The following is a 22,384-nucleotide window of genomic DNA, read 5'->3' as shown; positions in this document are numbered from 1 at the left end:
TGAGGTTAGGTGGTAGAGATGCAGCCTGAGATCCTGTGTTCTTTCCCTGTGGTCATAATTTAATTAGAGGCCAGCATGTTGACTTTTTGGGGTACATGTGTGTTCTGTATCAGAGTCTTTGGAAAGTGTTCCATGGTGACAAAACATAGTCCAAACTATTTAACAAGATCCCATTAAAATGAGTGCAGTGAAAAGATTATTCTTATTCCCTGGCTTCAAATTGTGGAAATACCTTGTATTTTGTGCTAACCATCTTGCTTTGCCTGTTTCTTTTACAGATCTATTTTGTAATACTGTTTACTGTATGTGCCGAACATTTAAAATTCTTTGCATGGAGTTTGTGTGGTGTGCAGTGGATAAATGGCCTTTAGATGTTGCTGTGCAGTCTAAATGTATTTGACCTATATGTTGAATACATGTGTGTATACAGGTGTGTTTGCTCCAAGTGTATTCAATATATGCTTCTGTTTCATGCATTCAGTGTTTTGAGGAAGATGCTCTAGAACAAATTCCCATATAAATGTGCAGAAAATGTGTTATCCATCCACACAAGGCGCCTACTCCCTCGGGAAGGTGACCATGTTCAGCTCCAGGAGTCACTTCCTAACTCTTTCTTGTTTAACTTATTTTCTGGTTTGCTTCCTCACTCTCCTGTTCTGAACAGTCCCTGACTTATTCCTGATACCACAGCAGGTGCTCTGAGAACCGCCATTGCCAGTGGGTGAAGAATGACCCCATGCCTTTTTACTATATCTCCAAGGATACAGGTCCCTCTTCCCCCCAGCCCATGCCCCTCTTACACCAGTGCCTGCTACAGCCAGGTTTTCCTGCTTTGCAGAAACATCTCCTTCCTGAACGTAAGAAGACTATAAAGAGTCTACTGCTAGCATCTTTAAAAATCTGTCCCTTTTGTAAGATTTTAAGTGGAATCTCAGTTCATCTGAACTAGAAGATGCTATAAATTAATTATTAGATTGTTATGTTGAGTCCTGGTGCTTTGAGATTGTCCATATTGTTTGTTCTTGCTGCCAGCCAGCATTTAATTGATGCAGCTGGGGAATTACTTGTTCATGCAGAGCTGGGGAGAAACCAGTGGCTCTTATTGGTATAACTCATCATTTTGATTCATTCCTGATTATGACCCAGAAATCAGTGTTGTGGGAAACTTTTCCTACTATACCATAGTCGAGGAGAGGTGATGTGTATTAAATTACCGTTGAAGATCTGTTTAGTTCACTTTTCATCAAATAATCTACTCGCTTGTTTTATGACAATGCCGATTGTATTTCCTCCGGGTGAAGCTAAGTCGTGAGCTGTTAAGGCTGGCAGAGGAAGAGCCGCAGCTCCGGACCCGCCTGGGTGTGTGTGTGTCTCTTCAGCTCCTGCCTGGTGAATTGCTGCCACCTTCTGACAGCTGCCCCTTGAAACAGTTGGTACCTACCCGAGCAAAGCCCATCTTTCCACTCAGGACTGTATTCAGAACACATATTGGCAAATAAAACTGTTAATGTAATTTACTCTGTAAATTGTATATATTTATTTTTAGAGCTTTAGAGGTGCCTTTGATGCTAGCTGGAGTTCCTCCAGTGAGCTTGTTTGGGAAATTCTGCACGGAAGTGAACTGCTTGAGTTTTTGCTTGCAGGGGCTTGAGAAGTAAAACATACATGCCCTTTGATGGGATCGCTCTGGGATTTAGTATTCTGGTACAGCCTGGATGCTAAGGGCACCGAGGAGAACCATTTAAAGGAACGGCTGTCGTTGCCTTATTTTAAAGGCATGAATGCCACAGCAATCACTGTTAAAGTAACTTGAAAATGGACAACTCTACTGAGACCAGGGAATCCCCAGGAATCCAGCCAGGCTGATTAATAGTCATTTCTATCCCCTGGAGCTGCTTGTGTATGTTTTACTCTTAAGTGAAACTGTAGAGCCTGGGACAAGAAGTGGAATAATGCAATGTGGAAGAGGCTTGAAGAAATTTGATTGAAGTATTTCTTGACCCAGAATGCAAATAGACACACACACACATCATGAAATAGTTTAAAATTTTATTCAAAGATGGATTCATTTTGGTTTCTAATTATCAAGAGATTTGGCATACATCTTATAAGACCTTCATGATTCTTTTTCCCTGGGAACATTACAATATTTTCAGATAAACGGAGTAGAAAATAATGATGAAATCTAAGATATCAGTTTGTATAATAACAGCTGGTAGATATTGACTCAGCAGTGACCCAGCTTGAACATAAGCAGAGTATAGTCGGATTGGTTTTTGCATGAGATAGAATATGTGGCTGAGCTCCAAACCTGGCCTAGTCTGATGTCTCAACTCAGAAAAACTTTATTAAATTTGCTGTCTGTCTCAAGAGATACATACTTGTTCTTATGTGGGAGAAATGAGAAAATTTGACATAGATTTTGTGAATATCAATCCCTTTCATAAGATGAACTTCTCTTTTCTCCTTTCTGTATTGGTGGTTTAATCTCTTGTTACAAATAAGACACTGAAGAAATATGAAGGATGCAAACATTAATACAGAAAATATATCCACCTTTATGAATCTGCAGCATAATAGGCTCCTAACGATAAAAGCTGTGTGTGTGACTGTGGTGATTTCTCTTGGAATGCATCTCTTTCAGATTGATCTTTTGACATTTGAAATTACATTTTAGCCTGACCTTGTACAGGGCTGCCTTTTTATTAACTTTAAACTTACAGTTCTTGTTTCTCTCTCTTCTAGATAGAAGAGCGAGCAGAATTTTTGAACAAATCCGCTCAGAAGAGGTAAAGGAGTAAAACAGTAGGTTCAGTCAAAACAGCAGTATTTAATTGGAGGGAATATTAATTTTTTCCTTCTTACCTCTTACAGTGGTATGAAACCTGCCCACACAACAGCAGTTGTCTCAAAGATCGACAGTAGACTTGAGCAATACACTAGTGCAATTGAGGTAAGTTAATTCCAGGTCATGATTGCCCTAGTTACTAATGGCTTTGGGGACTTAGGCAGCCTATGCTTTACTGTTCAAGAATTGCAGGGATTTTTGGTCACAAACTCTTTTCTAAGGTGACTTCAAGAACAAAATATAACCAACATCTAGGTATATATCTAAAGAAAATCTCAGATTCATGTCTTTCCTGTCATGCTGCAATTTACTCTATCTGCTTTTTAAGCTCGGAGTAGCTCCTGAAGGACTCAGTCAGCATCTCTTGAGTGACAGTTGTATCCTCTTCTTGGCTGATGACAGTACTATCAGCAGAGAGCTGATAGTTATCCTATTAGTGGCTTATTTAGGAGAGGAAGGAACTGGGCCTGTGCTGCTGACTGCCACTTCAGAGTGACATTCATTGGAAAAGAAGGACACTTTAGTGAACTAGGGAGTTAAGTAGTGACGAAGGAAAAATACAATCAAAATAAAATGAAGGATTTGACCCCAAGTGATTTTGACAATTAGTGGCCGATAATGTGTCCTGAAGCCAGAATTGAAGGCTTTTTCTTTTCACAGTCCAAGGAAAAAAACATGCCAAAAACCCCCCGTTTCCCCATTCTTTAAAAAATCACCTCATTCCAAATATACTGCAATGGCTGAAATCTATCCCTAGAATCCCAGTTAAGTTGTCTGGAACAGATGGAGCAGAGTCTGATGCTAAATGACAGAGCACCTTTTTCCCCCTTCTTTGCATAAAGATTTCCTTAGCTCTGTCCCTGAAAGAGCCCTGCTTACAAGATGCAGGAGTTAAGACTTAAAAGAGGACAAATTAAAGCCTTGGAGCAGTTGTGTGCATGGTTTACCATGGGCATCAGAAATGTAACAAGTGCAAAAATCAAAGTGATTGTGGTTTTCATTGATCGTTGTGTTGAGGGTACAACTGCAAAGCAGAAGGAGGAGAGTCTCAGTGGCACCCCCTGAGCTGGGTGTTCCTTTCCGTCTTTGCATGACTATCTCTAGAACCACTTACAGCTGCTGCCTTCCCCAGCACTGCCCCAGAGTCAAACCACCCTGGAGCTCCAGCTCTTAATGCCAAACACCAACTGGCCTCAATTCTTCTGCAGGGCACAAAGGCTGCAAGACCGACTAAGCCAGCAGCCTCTGACCTTCCTGTTCCAGCTGAGGGTGTCCGTAACATCAAGAGCATGTGGGAGAAAGGGAATGTTTTTTCATCGCCCTCTGGGACAGGAACACCAAATAAGGTATGTGTTTAGTTTTACAGAGTGATTATAAAGAATTATGTTATGGACCTGACCTTGCTATTCATGTTCATATGAGTAAGGCTGGTTGCTGCTGTTGACATCACTGGTGAAGAATATCCCAAAGGATCCTGAGGCCCTCAGAAACCCACAAAATTGTGTGGCTGCAATACTGAGTATAACGGAAGAATTTAGTGACATACTGAGCTAAGTTATGAGACATTCCAGAGCTACATCAGATATCTTAGACAAATATATCTGGGTAGCTCAAGCGGAGTACAAAGAAATTCTTTGTGTTGAAAAAGATTGTTTTGGGGGGCAGCGTTTGATTAAATAGACAAGATAATGATGATGTTTTATAGATAATGCATACAATCATTTGTGAAACCTTTATTTTTTCTACATAAATCCTTAAGGCATCATTTCCTTTCTATAAATTGATGTGAACTGATGAGCATTCATCATAGTCCAAAAACTGAGCCATGGACTGAAGGGGGTTATTACAGATAGGCATGAAATTTCAATAATTTGTTCTAACATTTTAAAGATTTATTTTAATGATTTAAATTTTAGGGCACTTAACTCCTCTCTGATGTGCTTTTTTGAAAAACTTTTATTTAATAAAATGAAAATGTAGACTTAGACTGGTCTTTTCTTCTTTTAGGCTGAAGATTTTTTTCTCCTTGGAGTTTGAGGTTATGTCAGAAACAGCAGGTTTATGTCTAACATGGATTCCTGGGTTAGCACTAAAGTGGAAATGATTTTGTCAGCCCACATTTATCAGTATAGAAAACTAAAGGGTAGTAGTACTGTGTAGTTCATAGGGATAATATCCTCAGAGCACACAGGATGAGTCTTAGTTAGCCATAGTCTCAGTGAGGACCTCTACATTAAACTCCATGGTTTAGATTTAAAAGCAAAGCTATTCTGAAAGTCTTTGATTAGATTTTATTATTTTGCAGGAAACTGCTGGACTGAAGGTTGGTGTCTCCAGTCGTATCAACGAGTGGTTAACCAAGACCCCAGAGAGCAACAAATCACCTGCTCCAAAACCTTCTGTAAGTAAACTTACAACAACCATCTCTTCAGTAGGTGGGTTCTCTCCTGGGGCAGAGGTGGTGACAGTGCTTCCTCAACGAGCTGATGGTCTTTGGAGGAACCTTGCTGCGTGTCCTCTCTTGGAAGCTCACAGAGGCCCTCTGGCTGCTGATTCCCAGGTAGTCAGAAAAAGGGGAGATGAAGCAGGGCAGTTCTCACCTTAAAGCTTAGGGGTGCTCTAAAAAGACAGTGCTCAGAGAAGCACTTCTCTGGTAGAGAAAGACATTAAATTTCCACCTGTGAAAGGCCTACCATTAATTTAGAAATTACCAGCCATAGACCTTGGATGAACAAATCTTCCAAGTATATTTCTAAACACAACTGAAGTACTTTAGTCCTTTAACAGCCTAAATGTAATTTCTAATGAAGGTTCTTTAGCATGCCCATTACTTCAGCAAGAATCAGAGTAAAAAATACTATAAAAGTAATAAGCTGGGAGTGTGGGAAGCAGTGGTATGGATGTGGGAAGGAGCAGAAACAGGTAATTGTGGGTTTGGGAAGGGTATGAATGAGGAACTGGTGCTGTAGGTGTCCATACTGGACAATGGCAGGGCATCACTCGTGGTGTCAGTGTTTCAGCTTTGGGATTTTATTAAAGAACTGATTTCTTTCCATACCCTTGTGTAGCATTTTTCTGCCAGTCCACTTGCCCTTTATAAAAGGTGCAGCCTGAAAAACGCTTTCTCAAGGTGCACTCCTACTTGTCCCAAAGAGGAGCTTGAAATTTGCAACGTTGTCCCTAATGTCAGTATTTACTGGTAGCTACATGGAGACTGTGTCCTATGGCCATGAATGTAAAAACAAAAGAAGTTATTGTGGTTGCTGTGTTTAATCACAGTCACTGAAAACCAGCACAGAGTCTGCCTCCAGATTTTCCTCTTTCTTTTAAGTTGCATCTTTTAGATAATGTAAAACTAACCTCTTGTTTTCCCCTCAGTGAACTGTTTCTATCTATGTCTTCATTTTCATCTTTCTCAATAGATGGTTCTTTCTTCTTTCAATATCTCTGCTTGAAGGAACCTGCCCTCCTCCTATTCTTCTTCTTTGGGGGTCTGTTTGCTAAGTTGGTCAGGTAAATCTGTTTATAATTGACTATGAAGAATGATATACATCTGTAATGTGCAATTTTTACTTTTTTTTTTTTTTTTTTTTTTTTTTACCAGGATAAATCAAAGGAAAACCTAAAATTTCTTAGTTAGCAAATAAATTCTTACCTCCCTCACATTCCCCCAAAATAAAGAATTGTTTGAAGCTTTCGTGACCATTGATTCTTGTGGTTTTTGGACAACATTCAATTAAAAGTAGCGGGAGCAAAGATTCAATTAGTTTTATGGTGAACCTAAATCACAGGTTCCCAATGATTTCAGGATTATGGAAGTGGTTTTGTGATAATGTCTACTGCAAGTGGTTTTGTGATAAAGTCCACTGTAATTTTGCTGTTTTCTTCCTTCCTTTGTTACTGCTAAACTTGCTTTTTGAATTACAGAATTGGCTTAAAGTCTTAATCATCAGCAACCCTCTTTGTCTGTAAATTATGATCAGTTCTAGAGCATCTCTGTTGAGTGCAAATACCTCTTGGAGAAATCTCATTTCCATTCATCGCTGGGCATTTTTCAATCCCAAGTTAGAAATTCTCATGTGCAGAAAACTACCTGTCTATGGCTGGCAAGAACAAGATTCTGGAAACCATGCAGGACTTGAACACCTTTTGAAAAGGAGAGTATTGTTTACAAAATTGTTTTGAGAGCCTTTTGTTTGCCAGCCACAGAGGTAGATACCAATCTATCTGTCCTTATGCAGGTGCATTGCTACTAGCCCAGCATATGTCATCTTAATTTGTAGCCCTGCTTTTCCCCAAGAAGCAGCTTGGCATTTTTATTGAGTTTTGTTTAAAGTCTCTATATACACTAATTTTCAGAGAATATTATTATTTTTTTAATAACTTTACCTCACCTGTTTTTTTCTGTTGGGCTAGTGATTGGTACATGCTAAGGTTTTAAAGGATGCAATGGAAAATCAAATGGATATGAAGGACTATAGTGTTAAATCCTGAAACCTATATTTAAGAGTGCAGAGGAGGGTCTACTTTTCTGTTGTATTAGAAGACCTACTCTATCTTTTTTTTTTACAGGGTTTTTTTGATTAAATATTTTGATTCTGATCTAAAATAACTGAGATGAGCTACTTCTGAATTCCTCCCTAATACAAATACTATTTATGAATAAATGATTTTTCTGCAAAAATGGAATTTGTCCTTTTAAAAAATCTGATGGTGTGGTAACTTTTCACTATAATCCCTAGAATGATTGTAGTAAGTTATGGGCAGTCTGTGCAATACTAATAGATGCAGCAAGATTGGTTTTTGTCATAAAGCGTGTATATGCATAGAGTCATCATGTGAAAGGTCATTCTGAATAGCTTTATAATTGATAGACAATGTAATATTTAGCACTGGTGGATGCTCCTCAACTCTTCTTATGAGGAAGTCGCATTCTAACTTTTCCTCTAACAAATTGAAATAAACCTGAAGTAATGTTGGTTTCTGTTCTCTGACATTAATTTAAAAATACAGGATTTAAAACCAGGAGACGTATCCGGCAAACGTAATCTTTGGGAGAGACAGTCAGTTGAAAAGACAGCTTCTTCTTCTTCTAAGGTAACACTTCAGTGCATTGTTGAAAGGATAACATCTCTGTGAGAGGCTTTCCAGGGGGAAGGTGCCATTCACCTTCATACACTCAGTCAGCTGGAATTAGGCCTCCACTAGCCTGCCTTCTTTTCCATAAAAGAAAGTACATTGAGGTGCAGAAAGCCATAGGCAGTGTGTAACTTTTATATTCCTATTTGGCACAGCTGTGTTATGCATGGAAATCTCCCCTTTGCATGGAGTTGATTTTTTTTTCCTGTTATAAATAGTTATGTTTTCCCATATTCAACTTTAGTAATGGATTATTACTTTTTCAAACAGGTATCAGCTATGGGGAAAAAATCAGAGACTAATGGTAAGTAATTCTAATTATATACCTGCATATGAATTGCCATGTTTTCCCACAGACATATCTGTGCTTTAAAATTCTACAGCAGTTAATGGTGATGTAAAAATACCCTTTTTGCCTTTGCATTTCAAAAGCTCCATTGCAATATCATCTAAACATGAATGTTTGAGAAATAAACCTAAATCATCTTTCTAGGAGGACTGAGGACTAGCGGTGCTCCAGCCGTGTTTGCAAAGCCTTGCTCAAGTGACGTGCGTAGCATGTTTGCTGGAGCCAGAGAGTGTCATTAATCTGTGTGAGGTCCAAGGAATGGGATGGTCATTTAACTAATTACAGCAAATGCAAGGCAAATGAAAGGCTTTTTTAAAGGCTGCAGCAGCAATGGCTATGCCTTTTGCAAGCGGAGAGGGGGATTCCAAAAAGCGAGGCTGTTGCAGCAACATTATTTGAGGAGAAATGGAAGATTTCAGTACTGTTGAGAATGAGCCCTGCATCTGATTTTAAACACTGTCACTGGGTGATGGTGAAGCCTGTTGAAAATTCAGTAGTGTTGATTTTTAAAAATAATTCTTCTGTCTGGTTGTGAGTCTCATGTATTCCTGACTCACACTGGACTGGAGTTCAAACACACTCAACAGCAGCACTGCTTTTGCTGGAGCTGTGCATTGGTGTTTTCTCAAGACAAAGAGTCTTACTACTATTCTTTTGAGGCTATTAGTTTGAGAAACAAAACATGGTTTTACAGAAAGAAATAAGCAAAATTACCCTCCTAGCTTTTTAAATTTTTATTTTAATCTAAACCACTACAAATAAAACCAGCTAAAGGAATTATGTGCCCAAGGACCAATAGGGAAGACTGGGCAGTTTAATAGCTTTAAAGGTACCTTGCAGCATCTCTCTACACTTCACTAGGAATTAAATGATCAAATACAGAAAAACTTACGGTTTTCTACACATTAATAAGTGCACACATTTTTCTCCACATTTGCATGTGAAGCCAGAGGTACGATATGCCTGTGAACTTTTCTTACCAGTTCAGAGTCATGCGAAATGGAATGGTCTTCCTCCTCCTCTTCTTTCATAAACCGAGCTGTTAGGAGAGGCTTTCAGGCTCGCTCAGCGTTAGCACAGACACCCCCCCATGCGTGGCCGGGGGGAGCCTTGGCTGCAGCACCCCCCGCGTTCCCGAGTGGGAACGTCTCCCTCAGCTCCCCCTGAGCTGCCGCCCCGGGGTGTCGGAGGCAAGAGAGGTGAAATCCTGCTTGTCCTCTTGGAGACCACCTCTGAGCAGCCCCAGGATGCCAGCACAGCAGCATCCAGCTTCTGTCCTGCCTTCTTACATGCTGGGTGTTAATCTAGAGCCATGCCTTCTCTATTTTAGAGGTACATTTGGGTTATTTCAAGCCATTTTTAATCTTTCTCTTTCTCAGCAGGTTTGAGACAATTTGAGAAAGAACCGTAGAAGGCCACTAAAGACGCTGGACCAATCAGTTGGGGAAAAAAAAAGAAAAAAAAAAAAGGAATAAGTGCTAAATTGTTCTTTTTATATTTATGTTTATTTACCAAAATGTCTTTTTTGCATTATCCCAGTTAAAACCATGTATATTAGCACTGTATTTAATAATCAGTCTAGACATTCATCATAATAGTACTGCCTTTGCACAAGAGCCTTTATTCCTAAAGAAACCCATGCTGTGAAATATATAGACTCTCCTACTGATAGTCATAACTAACTATGTATCTGAACAGTGATTTCAACTGGCATAAGAAGTCAACCCAAAATGCATGTAAAGTGAAGTTGCTTGAGAAAGGTGTGCAGTAAACCTATAAAAACAATGGTTACTTTTGTAATACAGAAGTCTTTCTTTCTGCACTTTAGACTAAGGCATGGAAGAAATATCTTTAGTTGACAATGTAATATTTTCTGTAAGTTGCCCATGTCATGAGAAATACTGCATCAATAACGTGTTTTAATTTTTTTGTTTTATACTTTTTTTTTTAAGTATCAATTTTTCCATTCTAGTTTAAGTTAATACCTGAATTTGGATGACTATGTTAGCTGACAGCGGTACTGATATTTCTTTTTGTTGTTAGTGACTAGTAATTGAATGCAATTTAGAATATATACACACATAGCTTTACAAAGTTTAGCCTAAAGGCACTACTAATGGTAGAATGCTTTAATACGTGCTAGAGTACTATATTTAGTAATAAACATACATAATTAGCCAATATCACAGCTTAAAAAAATAAAGACAAAATCACACACTTTTCTATAGTAAGATTTCATAATTGCTATTAGAGGTATGGTGAGATAAGTATTAAAAAATTTTAAATGTCAGTTGCCCAGTAACGGGTAATTAAAAAGAAAGTATAGTTTTTAAAAGAGGAAAAGGTAAAGGTATAGAGGGTCAAAAATAGGACACTTGTATAAAACATTGTAGTTTAATTTATATAAAACTACCATAATTAAAAAGAAAAAAAAAAACTAAACACAGTTGGAGCTTGTTTCAAATGACTGTACACTAAATCTTGCCATCCATCATTGCTGTACACTAAGTCCACCTAATATGAAGTAAACCTCTATCTTTATAGTGCTTCTTTTTAACTCTCTCCCGAATATCTTATTTACAGATGTTTTCATTTGTATATAGTAAACACATGGCTATAAGACGTCAGCTTGGTTTGAATTTATATGCCATACAGTTTAGCATTTACATCCTACAGTGTATGGGTGGCATAAACTGAGCAACTGAAGTAGCCCCTGAGCATGTTTTTAACAGCTTTGTTGTGCGTCAGAACTACCAGGTTCTCCCTTTTCACCACTTCCATCTCTTCCAGCATCTGACTTCTTCCTAAAGAAGAATAATGTTTTATTTCAATCCAAAGATGAGCTCTCCTGCTTGGCTGAAACATCTTGTTTACATGTAGAGATGCACATAGTTATCTGTAGGGGGTGAAACTGTGCCTGACATTGTCTGTGACTTGTCATGTTTTTTGTTTGGGGGTTTTGTAAACACTCCTCTGAGTCTTTCAAATACATCCGATAGCTGCAATAAAAATGATTTGTTCAAACAATGTATTCTGAAACTGCATCCACAATAAATGGAATATTTCCATCAGCAGCCCCGTTTGTTAATGAGTAGGAATGAGCCAGTTGTTACAACTGGGGTAGGAATTGTGCTAAGGCCATGTAAGATGAGGTATCGTTGCAAAGAAGCTTGAAGGAAGTTGCTCCTGATGTACTATCCTTCAACGTACAGCCAAGTCATAAAATCAGCAGCTTTAACCTACGTACTCTTAAGGGGGATGTGGGAATGGGGGGTGGAAATCTTATTTGTCCCTATCAGTACAAGACAGGAGCTGTGCATCATCCAGAAGTCAGCGTGCTCAGCAAAGTAGGTTCTGACCTGGTGGTACAGCCATCTGCTTCTCTGTTTTGAAAAATGTTTTCTGTGTGAGAGCTGTCATGTTTCTTTGGTCTACCTTGGTGGGATGAGCTTCCAGGCTTGGATGATCACAGGGACCAAGACCGGGGAGCTGCTGGCTCTCCTATCATCCTCCCATCTCCGCATTTTTGTTCTAATGGCAGAACAGCACATAATGCCCGGCTCTAACCAGGTCATGGTCATCTGAAAGAAGCCCCCGCAAGCTGCTGCCAGTTCCACGGGAAGCAATGGGAAGGCTGTAGCAAACACAGCTTTCTGAACTACTGGGGGGAAAGTAATTGGATGCTGCCTAATTTAACCTGAAAAGAGCTTGTATGCTTGAAAGTGTGCCTGGTCTCCTGCCTCACACTGACTGACTACGTTGCTACGTTTCTCTGAAAGCTTTGCTGAAGTGATGCTTTTACTTGTTGATGTGAATATGTTTCTTTTGCTCGTGGTTTTTGTCTTTTCTGAGAGTATGGAAGCATGCTGGGCAGAGTCTTACTTTTAGGAAATACTGTAAAGTGGTGCTGTCACAGTTTGTTCCCACCAGCTGGCACCACCTCCTGGCAGAATTCACCAAAGACATGTCCCAGTGGCTGACTCAGCAATGATGCAAGTTTTTTTTTGGTGTCTTGATACCATTATGAGGTGATGATTTTTTAGACAATACCAAGTTGTCTCCTTAGTTTCTGGTCATGCTTTCCTGCAGCTCACTCAGCATCCTAGCCAGACTTTCTCGTCAGTGTGCAGAACGCCCCAAAACAGCCTCTCTCAAGCCTGCCTTTGCTTTGGCCTAGGATTATCTACCCGGAAATAGTTTAAAGCAATTTTGAGTCTACCTCACGGTTTGATTTAGTGTTTTTAAAGAGAAGTTTTTCTATGTTTTCCTTAGATAAAGCCAGCCCTTGTCTCGATACAGTGTTATGAATGATGCCAGCAGAGTTGCAAATATCTAATTTTGTTTGAAACTTCCAGAGTAAGTCAATCTGATTTTGCAGGTAGCCCTTCTGTTTGGCTGTGTGGATTTTTATGTGTTTTCACTGCATATGATGCCATCTTCAACTTTTCACCACTAATCACACCAGTTCAATTTCTAGGTGTTCAGAGGGAGAGCTGCATGAGGTAATAGGTACAACTTTGTTCTTTAAGTTCTAGCTACAGCATGATCCTGTTTGATGCATAAGCCACAAAGCAGTCTCTCTCTATTGTCCTTTTACAGGAATTATAAAAGCTCATTTCTATCTGTATTAAAAAACAAAACAAAACAGACTTCAGCCATGTTTTTATAACTAATTGCATGAAGTGATATAAGCACTACACTGGTTTTGTTGTTATTCAAACTTTATTAATATAAAATTTTAAAGCATTAGAGATTTACACTATAAAAATCACAACTATGTAAAAAGCAAGGTAATTAAAGACAGCATTCCTTGACAGCAACTCATGAGCCAGTATGACTGACTACACTGGAAATAACATACAAAGAATCATGTAAGTAACCAGAGTTTTCTGTTAAACATGTCTTTAATTAAGGAAGACAAGGAAAAAAGAAAATGAAGAGACATTGTCTTTTTACTATTAATCAAAACCAGATTTCTGCTAACCATCTTTACAAAACTCACTCCTATTGATGCATTCTTATAGCAGCTAGTGATCTCCTCCTGAAACAGGAGGACAAGTAACTGCTTGTAATGATTGTCTAGTACAGAAGAAGAAATCAAGACCGAGCTACATCTTCTAATCTGGAAGGCGTTATACAGAGGCCTTGCAGAAGCCACTGGCATTAATATTCTGCTTTGAATGGGTAGTCCTTGTGATTAACGGCTCTGAGAAGAGAAAGACCTGGTTATTTAATTATTGTAGAAAATATCTTCAGCAGCATTTCCCTACTGCAGTCTCCCTCCCCCACAGCCACTGTACTCAAGTTTTGCTGTTGTCGTCAATTTGAACACAGGCTTGTGAACAAGCATATGCAACACCAAGATGCTGAAGGGAATGCCTTTAAATGAATCTCCCTCCCAGTATCAGTTCCAGGATATCTCGTTACCTGGGGTCCAGGGTTTAAGATTTGACCTCTCCCTGGTTTTGGTCATATATGTTTTCAAGATACGGGGGATGAAAATACAGCTAGAGATAGGCCTACTGGAGAATAAGGATAATAAGGAACATACTGGAGCACTGGAACTGCCCTCCAGTTCCTGTTAAAGCTGAGGATGACATCCATCTCCTTTTTAGACAGTTCAAAGTCAAACACCTAGAGGGAAATAAAAAATAAATACAATGGGCTTTCTTCTTAGGTTCATGAGTATTTAACTACTAAGTGTGCTTCGTGCATTTACAACCTGAGGTAGGAACATACTGCATCCACACTAAGCATAGTTAAGAAATCCTCTTACTTCTCAGCCAATTTACCCTTGAAGTAATCAAGATAGTCCTTTTGTCTCTGAGGTGCTGTTCATAGCAATGTCTTACAGTTCTGGGTGGTTGAATGCAAATCTCACTGCAGCTTGTGTTGTAACACACAGACAAAAAACTTATGGTGCTAAGGATGGATTACTCGATGTGTCACAAATACTGGAACTAGCAGTAAATATTTCTGCTACAAGAGAGAACTAGGGGGTACCAACTGAAATACTTGTCTCACAGTTAATCAGTCATCTAAGAATTCTTGCTGGTGGTTCAGGGCAGAAATAAGTCCAAAATGTAGCAGCATGAATCGAACATAACACAGAGATGCTGTCTAAGTTGCCAGGCCTTATGAGCAAACATCCAGCTGAATCTCCCTGCCAAGGGAACCGCAGCCTCAAAGTGAGATGTAAATCATAACAGGTCTGGTGTTTACAGTTTGTTCCTTTACACCCGAAAGAGGGGCTCACTAAGCATTTCCCAGAGGGCAAGTCCAAAACTGGGGTTCCCTTTCCAAGGCAGCAGAGCTTGGACCACCCTGGTGTAACCCATTCCTCTCCTGTCAGGAAAAAAATGCTTTTCCCCAGAGAACAAGTGCAGATGGTTAGGTAGTGCTGAGCCCTAGCCTTTATATCTCTGCACTCCCCTTCCAGTGCTTCTTAGGTCCTGCTTGGAAACATGGGGGAGATAAAGGTGTGGGTGCCTGGCCTGTGTAAAAAGGTAGCAGCAGTACCAATGGAAATTTCACCTTGATATTTTCCTCAACACGCTGTAGTTTGTCAGACTTGGGAATGACAATCACTTCTCTTTGGATAAGAAACCGGATCAGAACCTAGGAAAGGACAAGGAGGAGTGTGAACACAGGGGTACCAGGAAATCTGTTAAATGCATTTTGTGGGGTTTTGTTTGTTTGTTTGTTTGTTTTTTTTTCCCTCCATGCACAGACCAATTTCTTTTCCTACAATGATGTTAACTCTTTGGAAAACTTTAGCAGTTTTCACGCAGGAGTTTGATGTGCCAGCATTTGCTCGCAGTCTACTGACAAACTATAATTGTTTCTGGCCCATGTTGTTTCTACATCCTGGCTTTTCCAGGATTTGTTTTGTTTTCATTTAGCGTAGGAGGGCAGGAGAAAAATGATGCTTCTTGCTTGCATTATACGGGTGCTCAGACCAAATAAGCATAATGATACTGCAGATTATTTTGGGCTCACAGGTAAGTACCTCACCTAGGTTAAGCTTTATGAAGACTTTAAAAGGAAAAACATTATTTATATCTTTTCAAAGTTTCATCCCTTCAAAAGAGGACTGTTACATACAATTTTTTGTCCTGCTCTGCCCATCTTAAACTATCTTAAAATATGACTGCGGTTGGTATCTTGTGAATGTGGGGTTTGTTTGAAGTGCGGTTTCTGCACACCCTGGCCAAAAACTCATTTGTGTGACTAGCAACTAATAGAGAAAAAACTTCATCTTGAGTAATCAAGCAACTCTCAGTGATTCTTTGTGAAAACAAGCAATCGGGGAGCAATCAAATAAGTCTGCAAATTACAGGACTTCTCTGAAGAATAATTTAGCTAACTTGTCTGGAAAGAAGAATAACAAATTGGCTTGGTGATTTGTAAATAACCCTCAGAGCAAAGGAGTTCTCCAGGGGCAAGCACTTCTTTCCAGGAGCAGAAGAAATCTCCCTAGGAAGGGGAACACCTGAGGAAAGCATGTACCAGTGCTTATCAGCCCCCACCCACCCCAAACCCTGCACTCAAGACCTCTTAGAAAATACCTGTTAATTCGTATGAATGCTGGTAAGAACTGGGGCAGTATGAAGAGTCAAGTGTCAGTTCAGCCCCATTATACTGTATCTCTAGAGAAGGCAGCATCTGCTAAGACTGGCCAACAGCCTACAAAAATGTCTGAGGAGGAGGAATAGCTTGCCCTGATAACCCCACTTACCTGGGCAGGGGTTTTATGATGTCTAACTGCAATCTCTTTAATCCGGGGATCATCCAGCAGCACAGGTTCCCCTGGCTTGGCCCTATTAGAAAGAAAAGCCAGGATATTGATGGTAGAAAGATATTAGCCTGCCTGCAGGAAGCCTGACATTTTGTGTGAAATAATCTGCAACAAAGCAACAGCACTTTTCTCATGATACCTGCATTATTTATACCATTTGCCTCAAAGAATCAAGTTGCAAATGCACTGTTTTGAGTACAGAGAGACTGCGATGCTTTCTTACCATGGGCGGTTAGGAGAGCCAAGGGGGCTGTATGCAGTCACAGCAATCCCTTTGGATTTACAATACTTGATCAACTTTTCCTGGGTTAGGTATGGATGACATTCGATCTGCAAGCATGGAAACATAGTGGTTGAAACAGGGGCAGACTGCACTGGGCTCCAGAGCACAACATTTTAATTTCTCTTGGGTCACAGAAAATGTGAAGAAGACTCCAAATATCATGATTAAAATCTCTTATAAAAAAAGTTATTCATGTCACAGCAATATCTAGAGCCCTGGCACAGAGAACAGGGTTTCTTCCTGCTACATATTACACAAAGAGAGTAAGAAATAGGTAAGAAGAGTGAAAGTGCTATTTATGTCAGGAATGGGGGAGATCAGTTTTCCTGGACTACTGCAGAGCAGGATTGCATCTCAGAGGGGCAGCTCAGAATACCTGAAGTTTATCTTCTGCTCTGAGTCACCCCAGCTCTGCTCTCCTCTCCTCAGGGAGTCTCTCCAATTCCTGAAGAATCCTGGGGAGATGAGCTTCCCTAGGTTAGCTCAGATCATGTTGGGACCAGACATTCGGGCAAGATGTCCTTTAACTGGAAACAACGGGAGCCTACACAGCAATGCTGCTCAGCTGGCCACCAGCCATAGTCCGACCACAGGGCTATGGCTATGCTGCATAACGTGGCACCACACAGCTACCCAGCTGTTTCTAAATGCTATAGCTTTGCTACCAGGCATGGTGACATGAAATCCATGTACAGCAGTTTATTCAGGTCTGAGCTAGATTAGGCAGCTACTTAACAACAGTGAACTGCACAGGCACACCCATGGAGAAGCAAACTGGAGTCAAAGCCTGAAGTTCTTTAAATTGTTGAATTTGGTGCAGCTTTTAACACAGGGTAGTTGGGTCCATCCCCACCAGAAATTTATAACACTCGATAAAATCTTTCCAAGTCCTACGTCCCCCTTGTGCTAAGCCTGGCTGGTGCAAACACTAGTCCCTAACCTGGCACTGCAGCACAGGGCCTGCACAGGACCCAGTGTGGGGATTTCCATGGATATTCCCCAACCAGCAGAGATGGGCATTAAGCACCCTCAGCTGAGTGCAAAGAAGTCACATGTAGAAGAACGTCAGAAGTTCCTGATGCCCCGGTGTCCTGTGATTTTGTTCATGAGGTATGTGGTGAGAATTTGTTATATAACTAAACTTCAACTCTCCTTTTTTAATGAAGCCCAGTGAAATGGTTTATTTTACATTGAAAAATAAGTAAATCCATTGAATGAGTTAGAGTGTTTCTGTACATACCCATGCCTGTGCAGTAGTTTGCAGTGGGGATTTGCTGGTTATCCCAGGGCTGGAAGAAATGGGTCTGCGGCAACTTGGGCTGTGATAGTAGTGGTAGTAGTAGTGGTAGTACTTGGGAGTGTGAAAGAGGACGTAGCAGAAAGTCGCAAGGACTTATACAAGGTAATTGATATTTTCATTATTTTCCACTGTCTAAAAATTAAATATTCTCATCTGTTTCATATTACTCTGATATGCATAATCCATACTGTTTTGTATGATATTTCTCTCAAATCTCCACTGCATTATATATACACAAATCTACCAAAAATTTTTCTTTTGAGATCCTTGTCAGCTAAAAACCATCAGGACTGACACCATACTGAAGCCTTGCATATCACAGGCAGAACTGACTTGAAGGGGTTTTCAGATGATCAGAGATACCTTGGGCTTTGCAAGATCTTTCCATGGCACCAAAACTATTTAAAGGTCATGGCAGAAGTCAGTTTTAGAGCTGAAGTGTAGCATGAATATATTTAGGCATATTTCAAGGTTAGTTGACATCAATTGAAATGAAGAGCTTACCTGGTTATTTACTGGCTTGTATTTCAATGTCGGCTTGTTCAAGATTCTTTCAACCTGCTCATGGTTAAAGTTGGAAATACCAATGGCTTTTACCAGACCGCAGTCCACCAGTTCTTCCATGGCCTAATGAGTAAGGTCAACCAATACATGTTTATGAGTGGTATTACTGACAACTACACTATTTTATTTTCCTAAAGTCAGTGACAAACCAACAAACAACTCACATTTCGTTTAAATAACAGTATCTCAAATCATACAAAGAAATAATCTTTGCAACTTGTATTACCTGTATGCTTTAGGTCCCACTGCAGATGGGAAAGTAATATAAGAATGGCTTAGCAAACACTTCTGTAGTGGGAAGTGAAATTCTTTTGCTTTGGCTTCTTTGGGGGTCATTTTACCAGAGCTAAAAAAACAAGGGAGACCCAGCCACTTCCTCCCCTGCCTGCACAATACCTCTGAGTTTGCAGAACACAGCAGGAAGGATGTTAGCTTAAACTTAGTTACCTCAAAATATTTTCTTGCAACTGTAATCTGCTATTATGGAGAAAACTATTAATTCCCAGAGCTGCAACATCACAGAGGTGCAGGTAGCAGGAGCAGACCTTGAATCTTTTCAGTCCATGAAGAAAGGAAGATTGAAGAACAGCCTGAGATGCTGATGCCCAACGCTGAAAAGTGTGAGAATTCCCTATCTGCATGAAGCACCCAGTAAATTAACAGGCACACCTGGATTAATCTATGCTTTGGTTCTACTGTTGTGTGTATTCAGATATTACTTTAGTGACAGCATCTCCTCTTTAGTCTTAGTAAAGACATAACACTCTTGCTCCCCAAAACAAGAGGCAGCAGCAGCAGCTCTGCTCATTCCGGTCACGAAATACGATTTTGTGTGATTACCCTCCATACCCAAACCTATCCTTTAATTTCACCATGAATGAAGATCTCTGCTCCATCTTTAGTGCTGACACTTGTTCTAAAAATCAAACATTTACTTACCTCCCAAGTGTCCAGAAAATCTGTATCACTGGGAATACTCATACCCTTGTCATCCACAGGATGCAATTCTTCACCAGCCTGTTATTTCAAGGCAGATAATACACAGACTTTTTTTAAGAGTTGAATTTCCTACTGTTTACTAGCACTTCTGACTAGATTTATAGGCAGGAAGTTAGCATGTTGTTTAAATATATTACATAACTAAAAATTATGCATATTCATCAGTATTATCTTTTGGACGAGGGCCATGTTTCTACAAATTAATCCCTGCATACATAGAATGGGGATTAGTAGTAATTATGTAATTTAGGCAGATCTCGAGAGAAGGGAACAGACATTCCCCTGCCTTTATTCTCGAGTTTTAATCTATTTTACACAGGTGTAGACTGGAGGAAAAAAGAAACATGTTTTTTCTGCGCTGTGCTTCATTTTTCACTGTTGGTTACGCCAGATCAAGCCAACATCTCCAAGACCTGGTATGTTCACACAGTTCTGGCCCAGCAGAAGGCCACGATCCCAAACTGGTCCATTTTACACCATCCTGTGTTGGTTACAGTTCCCCTGAAGACCCAAAGGGACCATTAGCAGCACTCCTACCTATGGCTATCTCACTCCAACAGGCGTGGAAAGCCAGACCCACATGCTAAAACATGTCACCCCCTAGTTAGTGACTGAATGCTTGCTGCCATGAGGTTCAGGGAGGAGCCAAACGAACCGTAGCATATCCCAGCTGCATAATGAAGATGGTCACAGCATAGGTGAGAGAGTGCACCATGTTTCTAGCCAGGTAAGGAGAAGAGGGATATAGAGCAGGACTACCTTGAATCCCATAGGGAAGTGTATCAGGTAGAGGTCAAGGTAGTCCAGTTGCAGTGCAGCGAGGCTCTTCTTACATGCTACCTTAACCAAGGACCTCTCGTGAAATGTGTTCCACAACTGTGGGAAGAAATCAAGTCCGACCGTGACTCCACAGCTTCCAGAGGACAGAAGCTTCTCTGGTCTGGGAGGACAGATTCCTCCCCACCTACTCAGTGTACACTGAAGACAAGGATGCTAATATTTTAATGGTAAGGTAGGACAAACATACCACAAATAAGGGAGTCAGTAGGGAAGGTAGACAGTCAGTATTCCTACTTATGAAAAGAGATTCTCAGAAATAAATGTAACACTGCCAGATATATCTGACACAGAAAAGCTGTGTTAGAACTTATTTTTTCTTCCAGGCTAAATTTTGAGTCTTGAGAGGCTCACAGCTACCCTCCTTCTCCCTTTTAACTGAACACAGTGAGAACTGCTGTCAACTTTACTTCATTTTTGAACTGAAAATTCAAGTCATTTAAATAGAAGAACCTGCAAGTATTACTCAAATTAAACCTGTTCTTCAAGAAAAACAAAAATATGTGGAAAAGCTTAGTTATATTCATTGTTTTCTGGTTTTACTGGTGAAAACCCCAAGTCATAAGGTTTTTTTTAGTTGAAGTGGTTTAACTTTTTGGCAAAGAGCATTGCTGAGACAAGTGGATGAGATGAAGGAGTGAAGTAAATACATGTAAAATACTTCAGACTGAATTCCCATACTTTAATTTCTATTCCCTTTCTGGCTTACATTTTGTACATGACACCATTTTAAAATGTCTCGCACACCAATAAGTAGCACAGCACCTTTAAATTCAGACTTCTGTCTTGCCTTTTTTTTTTTCCTGGTCTTCTGAGGATGCGTGCAAATGAACCTTCAGTATAATTAAGTGATTTAATAGATGCAAGGAAATGATTAGATCATCAACAACCATGGTACCTTTCCTAAACTGTCAGTGGTTCCTGATAAAGCTCAGTCCAAATTGCAAATAAAGGATAGAATTTATAGTGTATAACAAGACAACCGTGAAGTGACTGTCTGAGAAGGGAATAGGTCCTTATCTTACCTTACAGATGGAACAAGGGTTTCTCTCTAAGAAAAGCTAAATGCCCTAATAACCCTGCATCCTTGTACCTTAGTGACAATAAAGAGGTCTTCTCGTTGCACAGCCCCCTCCTTGATCTTCTGCTGGATTGCATTCCCTATTTCCTTTTCATTCTGGTAGAAATAGGCACAGTCAAAGAGGCGATAGCCTGCATCAATAGCAAACCTCACCACCTCTTCCACTTTTCCCGGAGGAGCCTGAAAACAAACACAATCAAACCATGAGTATTTCCAGGGCCTTCTGCCCGTGCCTGCTGCTGTGACAGCTCCGCAAACTCCCTGTTCCCTTGTCCCCTACATCTAAACTGTTTCAATCTTCCAGGGAAACAGCATTTTTACAGGGAAAGGAAACAGAGCAGAAAGCAGTTAGTTTCTGTGAGACATTTTAACTCAGACATTTCCAGCAGCATAGTGTCCAGCATCCTTTCCCCTTACTTGCTCTCAGCGTTGCCCAAGAATTTTCACCAGTTTACCTTCCCCACGAAAGCAGTTTCGTGGCTCAGGGCTCCCATCAGCCCGCCGTGACCCCCCACCAGGGCTGCGAGCAGCAACTGCCGGGCCCGCAGTCTGCTTTTGTTTCTGTTTGTTGTTTTTTTCTTCTGCTTCCCTGCCCCTTTTTTTTTTTATTTAATTTTTTTCCCACGCCCCCCTCCCCCCCCCCCCTTGTTCAGCCCCTAACTTTTGTTTTTTATCCCTTTTTTCCTTTTTCTTTGCTTTTCGCTCCCTGATTCCTCCTCCCCCCACCCCCCCACCCCCCCCCGCCTCCCCGGCCTGGCAGCCCGCCCGGTTACACAAGCGGCCGCGATCGCGGGCGCTGCAAAGCGGCCGAACCCCCCGCACGGGCTCCCACGCAGGGACGTGGCTTCCGCAGCAGCCCTGCGCCTCACCGCGGGAACCCCGGTTGTGGTCGCGATTTTTTTTTTTTTTTTTTTTTTTTTTTTTTTTTCCTGCCCGGCGTCCCCGTGCCCGCCCCGGTACCTGCCAAGTGCCCAGCCCCAGGGTAGGCATCTTCATCTTGTTGCTCAGCTCCACGCAAGGACTCGCCATGGTGCCCGCAGGTGTCCGTCTGTCTGTCGGCGCGTACCCACCACGGCCTTAAGGCGCGCGGCCGCCCCCCCTCGGCCCACGCCCGCCGCCCCGACGGGGCCGGCCGTCCCGTGTCCGTCTCCCCCCGCTCTCCCCCCCCCCCCCCCCCCCCCCCCCC

General features: G+C 40.9%; 2 protein-coding genes across 10 annotated transcripts in view; one reads left to right on the top strand and one right to left on the bottom strand.

Moving 5' to 3' along the window:
• LOC104363535 (caldesmon) overlaps window positions 1-11,410 on the top strand; it is a 199,451-nt gene extending 188,041 nt beyond the window's left edge. For 5 of the 8 annotated variants that reach the window (XM_042795437.1, XM_032986248.2, XM_032986256.2 and 2 more), the window contains 7 exons: window positions 2,746-2,789; window positions 2,875-2,953; window positions 4,057-4,194; window positions 5,154-5,249; window positions 7,862-7,945; window positions 8,258-8,291; window positions 9,716-11,410. In XM_042795437.1, coding sequence (XP_042651371.1) covers window positions 2,746-2,789; window positions 2,875-2,953; window positions 4,057-4,194; window positions 5,154-5,249; window positions 7,862-7,945; window positions 8,258-8,291; window positions 9,716-9,747 — 507 coding nt within the window. In that variant the 3' untranslated portion in view covers window positions 9,748-11,410. Of the gene's footprint in view, window positions 1-2,745; window positions 2,790-2,874; window positions 2,954-4,056; window positions 4,195-5,153; window positions 5,250-6,270; window positions 6,356-7,861; window positions 7,946-8,257; window positions 8,292-9,715 lie in introns of those variants that run through there. The other 3 variants (XM_032986250.2, XM_032986255.2, XM_032986252.2) reach the window with 2 other exon arrangements.
• Window positions 11,411-13,039: 1,629 nt separating this feature from the next.
• On the bottom strand, window positions 13,040-22,332 carry LOC104363534 (aldo-keto reductase family 1 member B10). 2 transcript variants are annotated; one of them, XM_042795565.1, is made up of 10 exons: window positions 22,159-22,332; window positions 21,211-21,378; window positions 20,040-20,156; window positions 19,221-19,298; window positions 18,222-18,344; window positions 16,358-16,464; window positions 16,075-16,156; window positions 14,871-14,954; window positions 13,888-13,970; window positions 13,040-13,542 (listed from the first exon to the last, which is right to left on the bottom strand). In XM_042795565.1, exons 1-10 carry the CDS (start codon window positions 22,225-22,227, stop codon window positions 13,500-13,502), a joined length of 954 nt encoding a protein of 317 aa, XP_042651499.1. In that variant the 5' UTR covers window positions 22,228-22,332; the 3' UTR covers window positions 13,040-13,499. The 2 variants fall into 2 exon arrangements, with proteins under 2 accessions (XP_042651499.1, XP_042651498.1); XM_042795564.1 differs by having other exon boundaries at window positions 13,040-13,970.
• Between the last annotated feature and the right edge of the window lie 52 nt (window positions 22,333-22,384).

This window comes from Tyto alba, unplaced genomic scaffold, assembly GCF_018691265.1.
Source record: "Tyto alba isolate M040663 unplaced genomic scaffold, T.alba_DEE_v4.0 Super-Scaffold_21, whole genome shotgun sequence".
NCBI classification, from domain to species: domain Eukaryota; kingdom Metazoa; phylum Chordata; class Aves; order Strigiformes; family Tytonidae; genus Tyto; species Tyto alba.
Note: the sequence above shows the minus strand (reverse complement) of the source record. Positions and strands in the feature narration are given on the sequence as shown.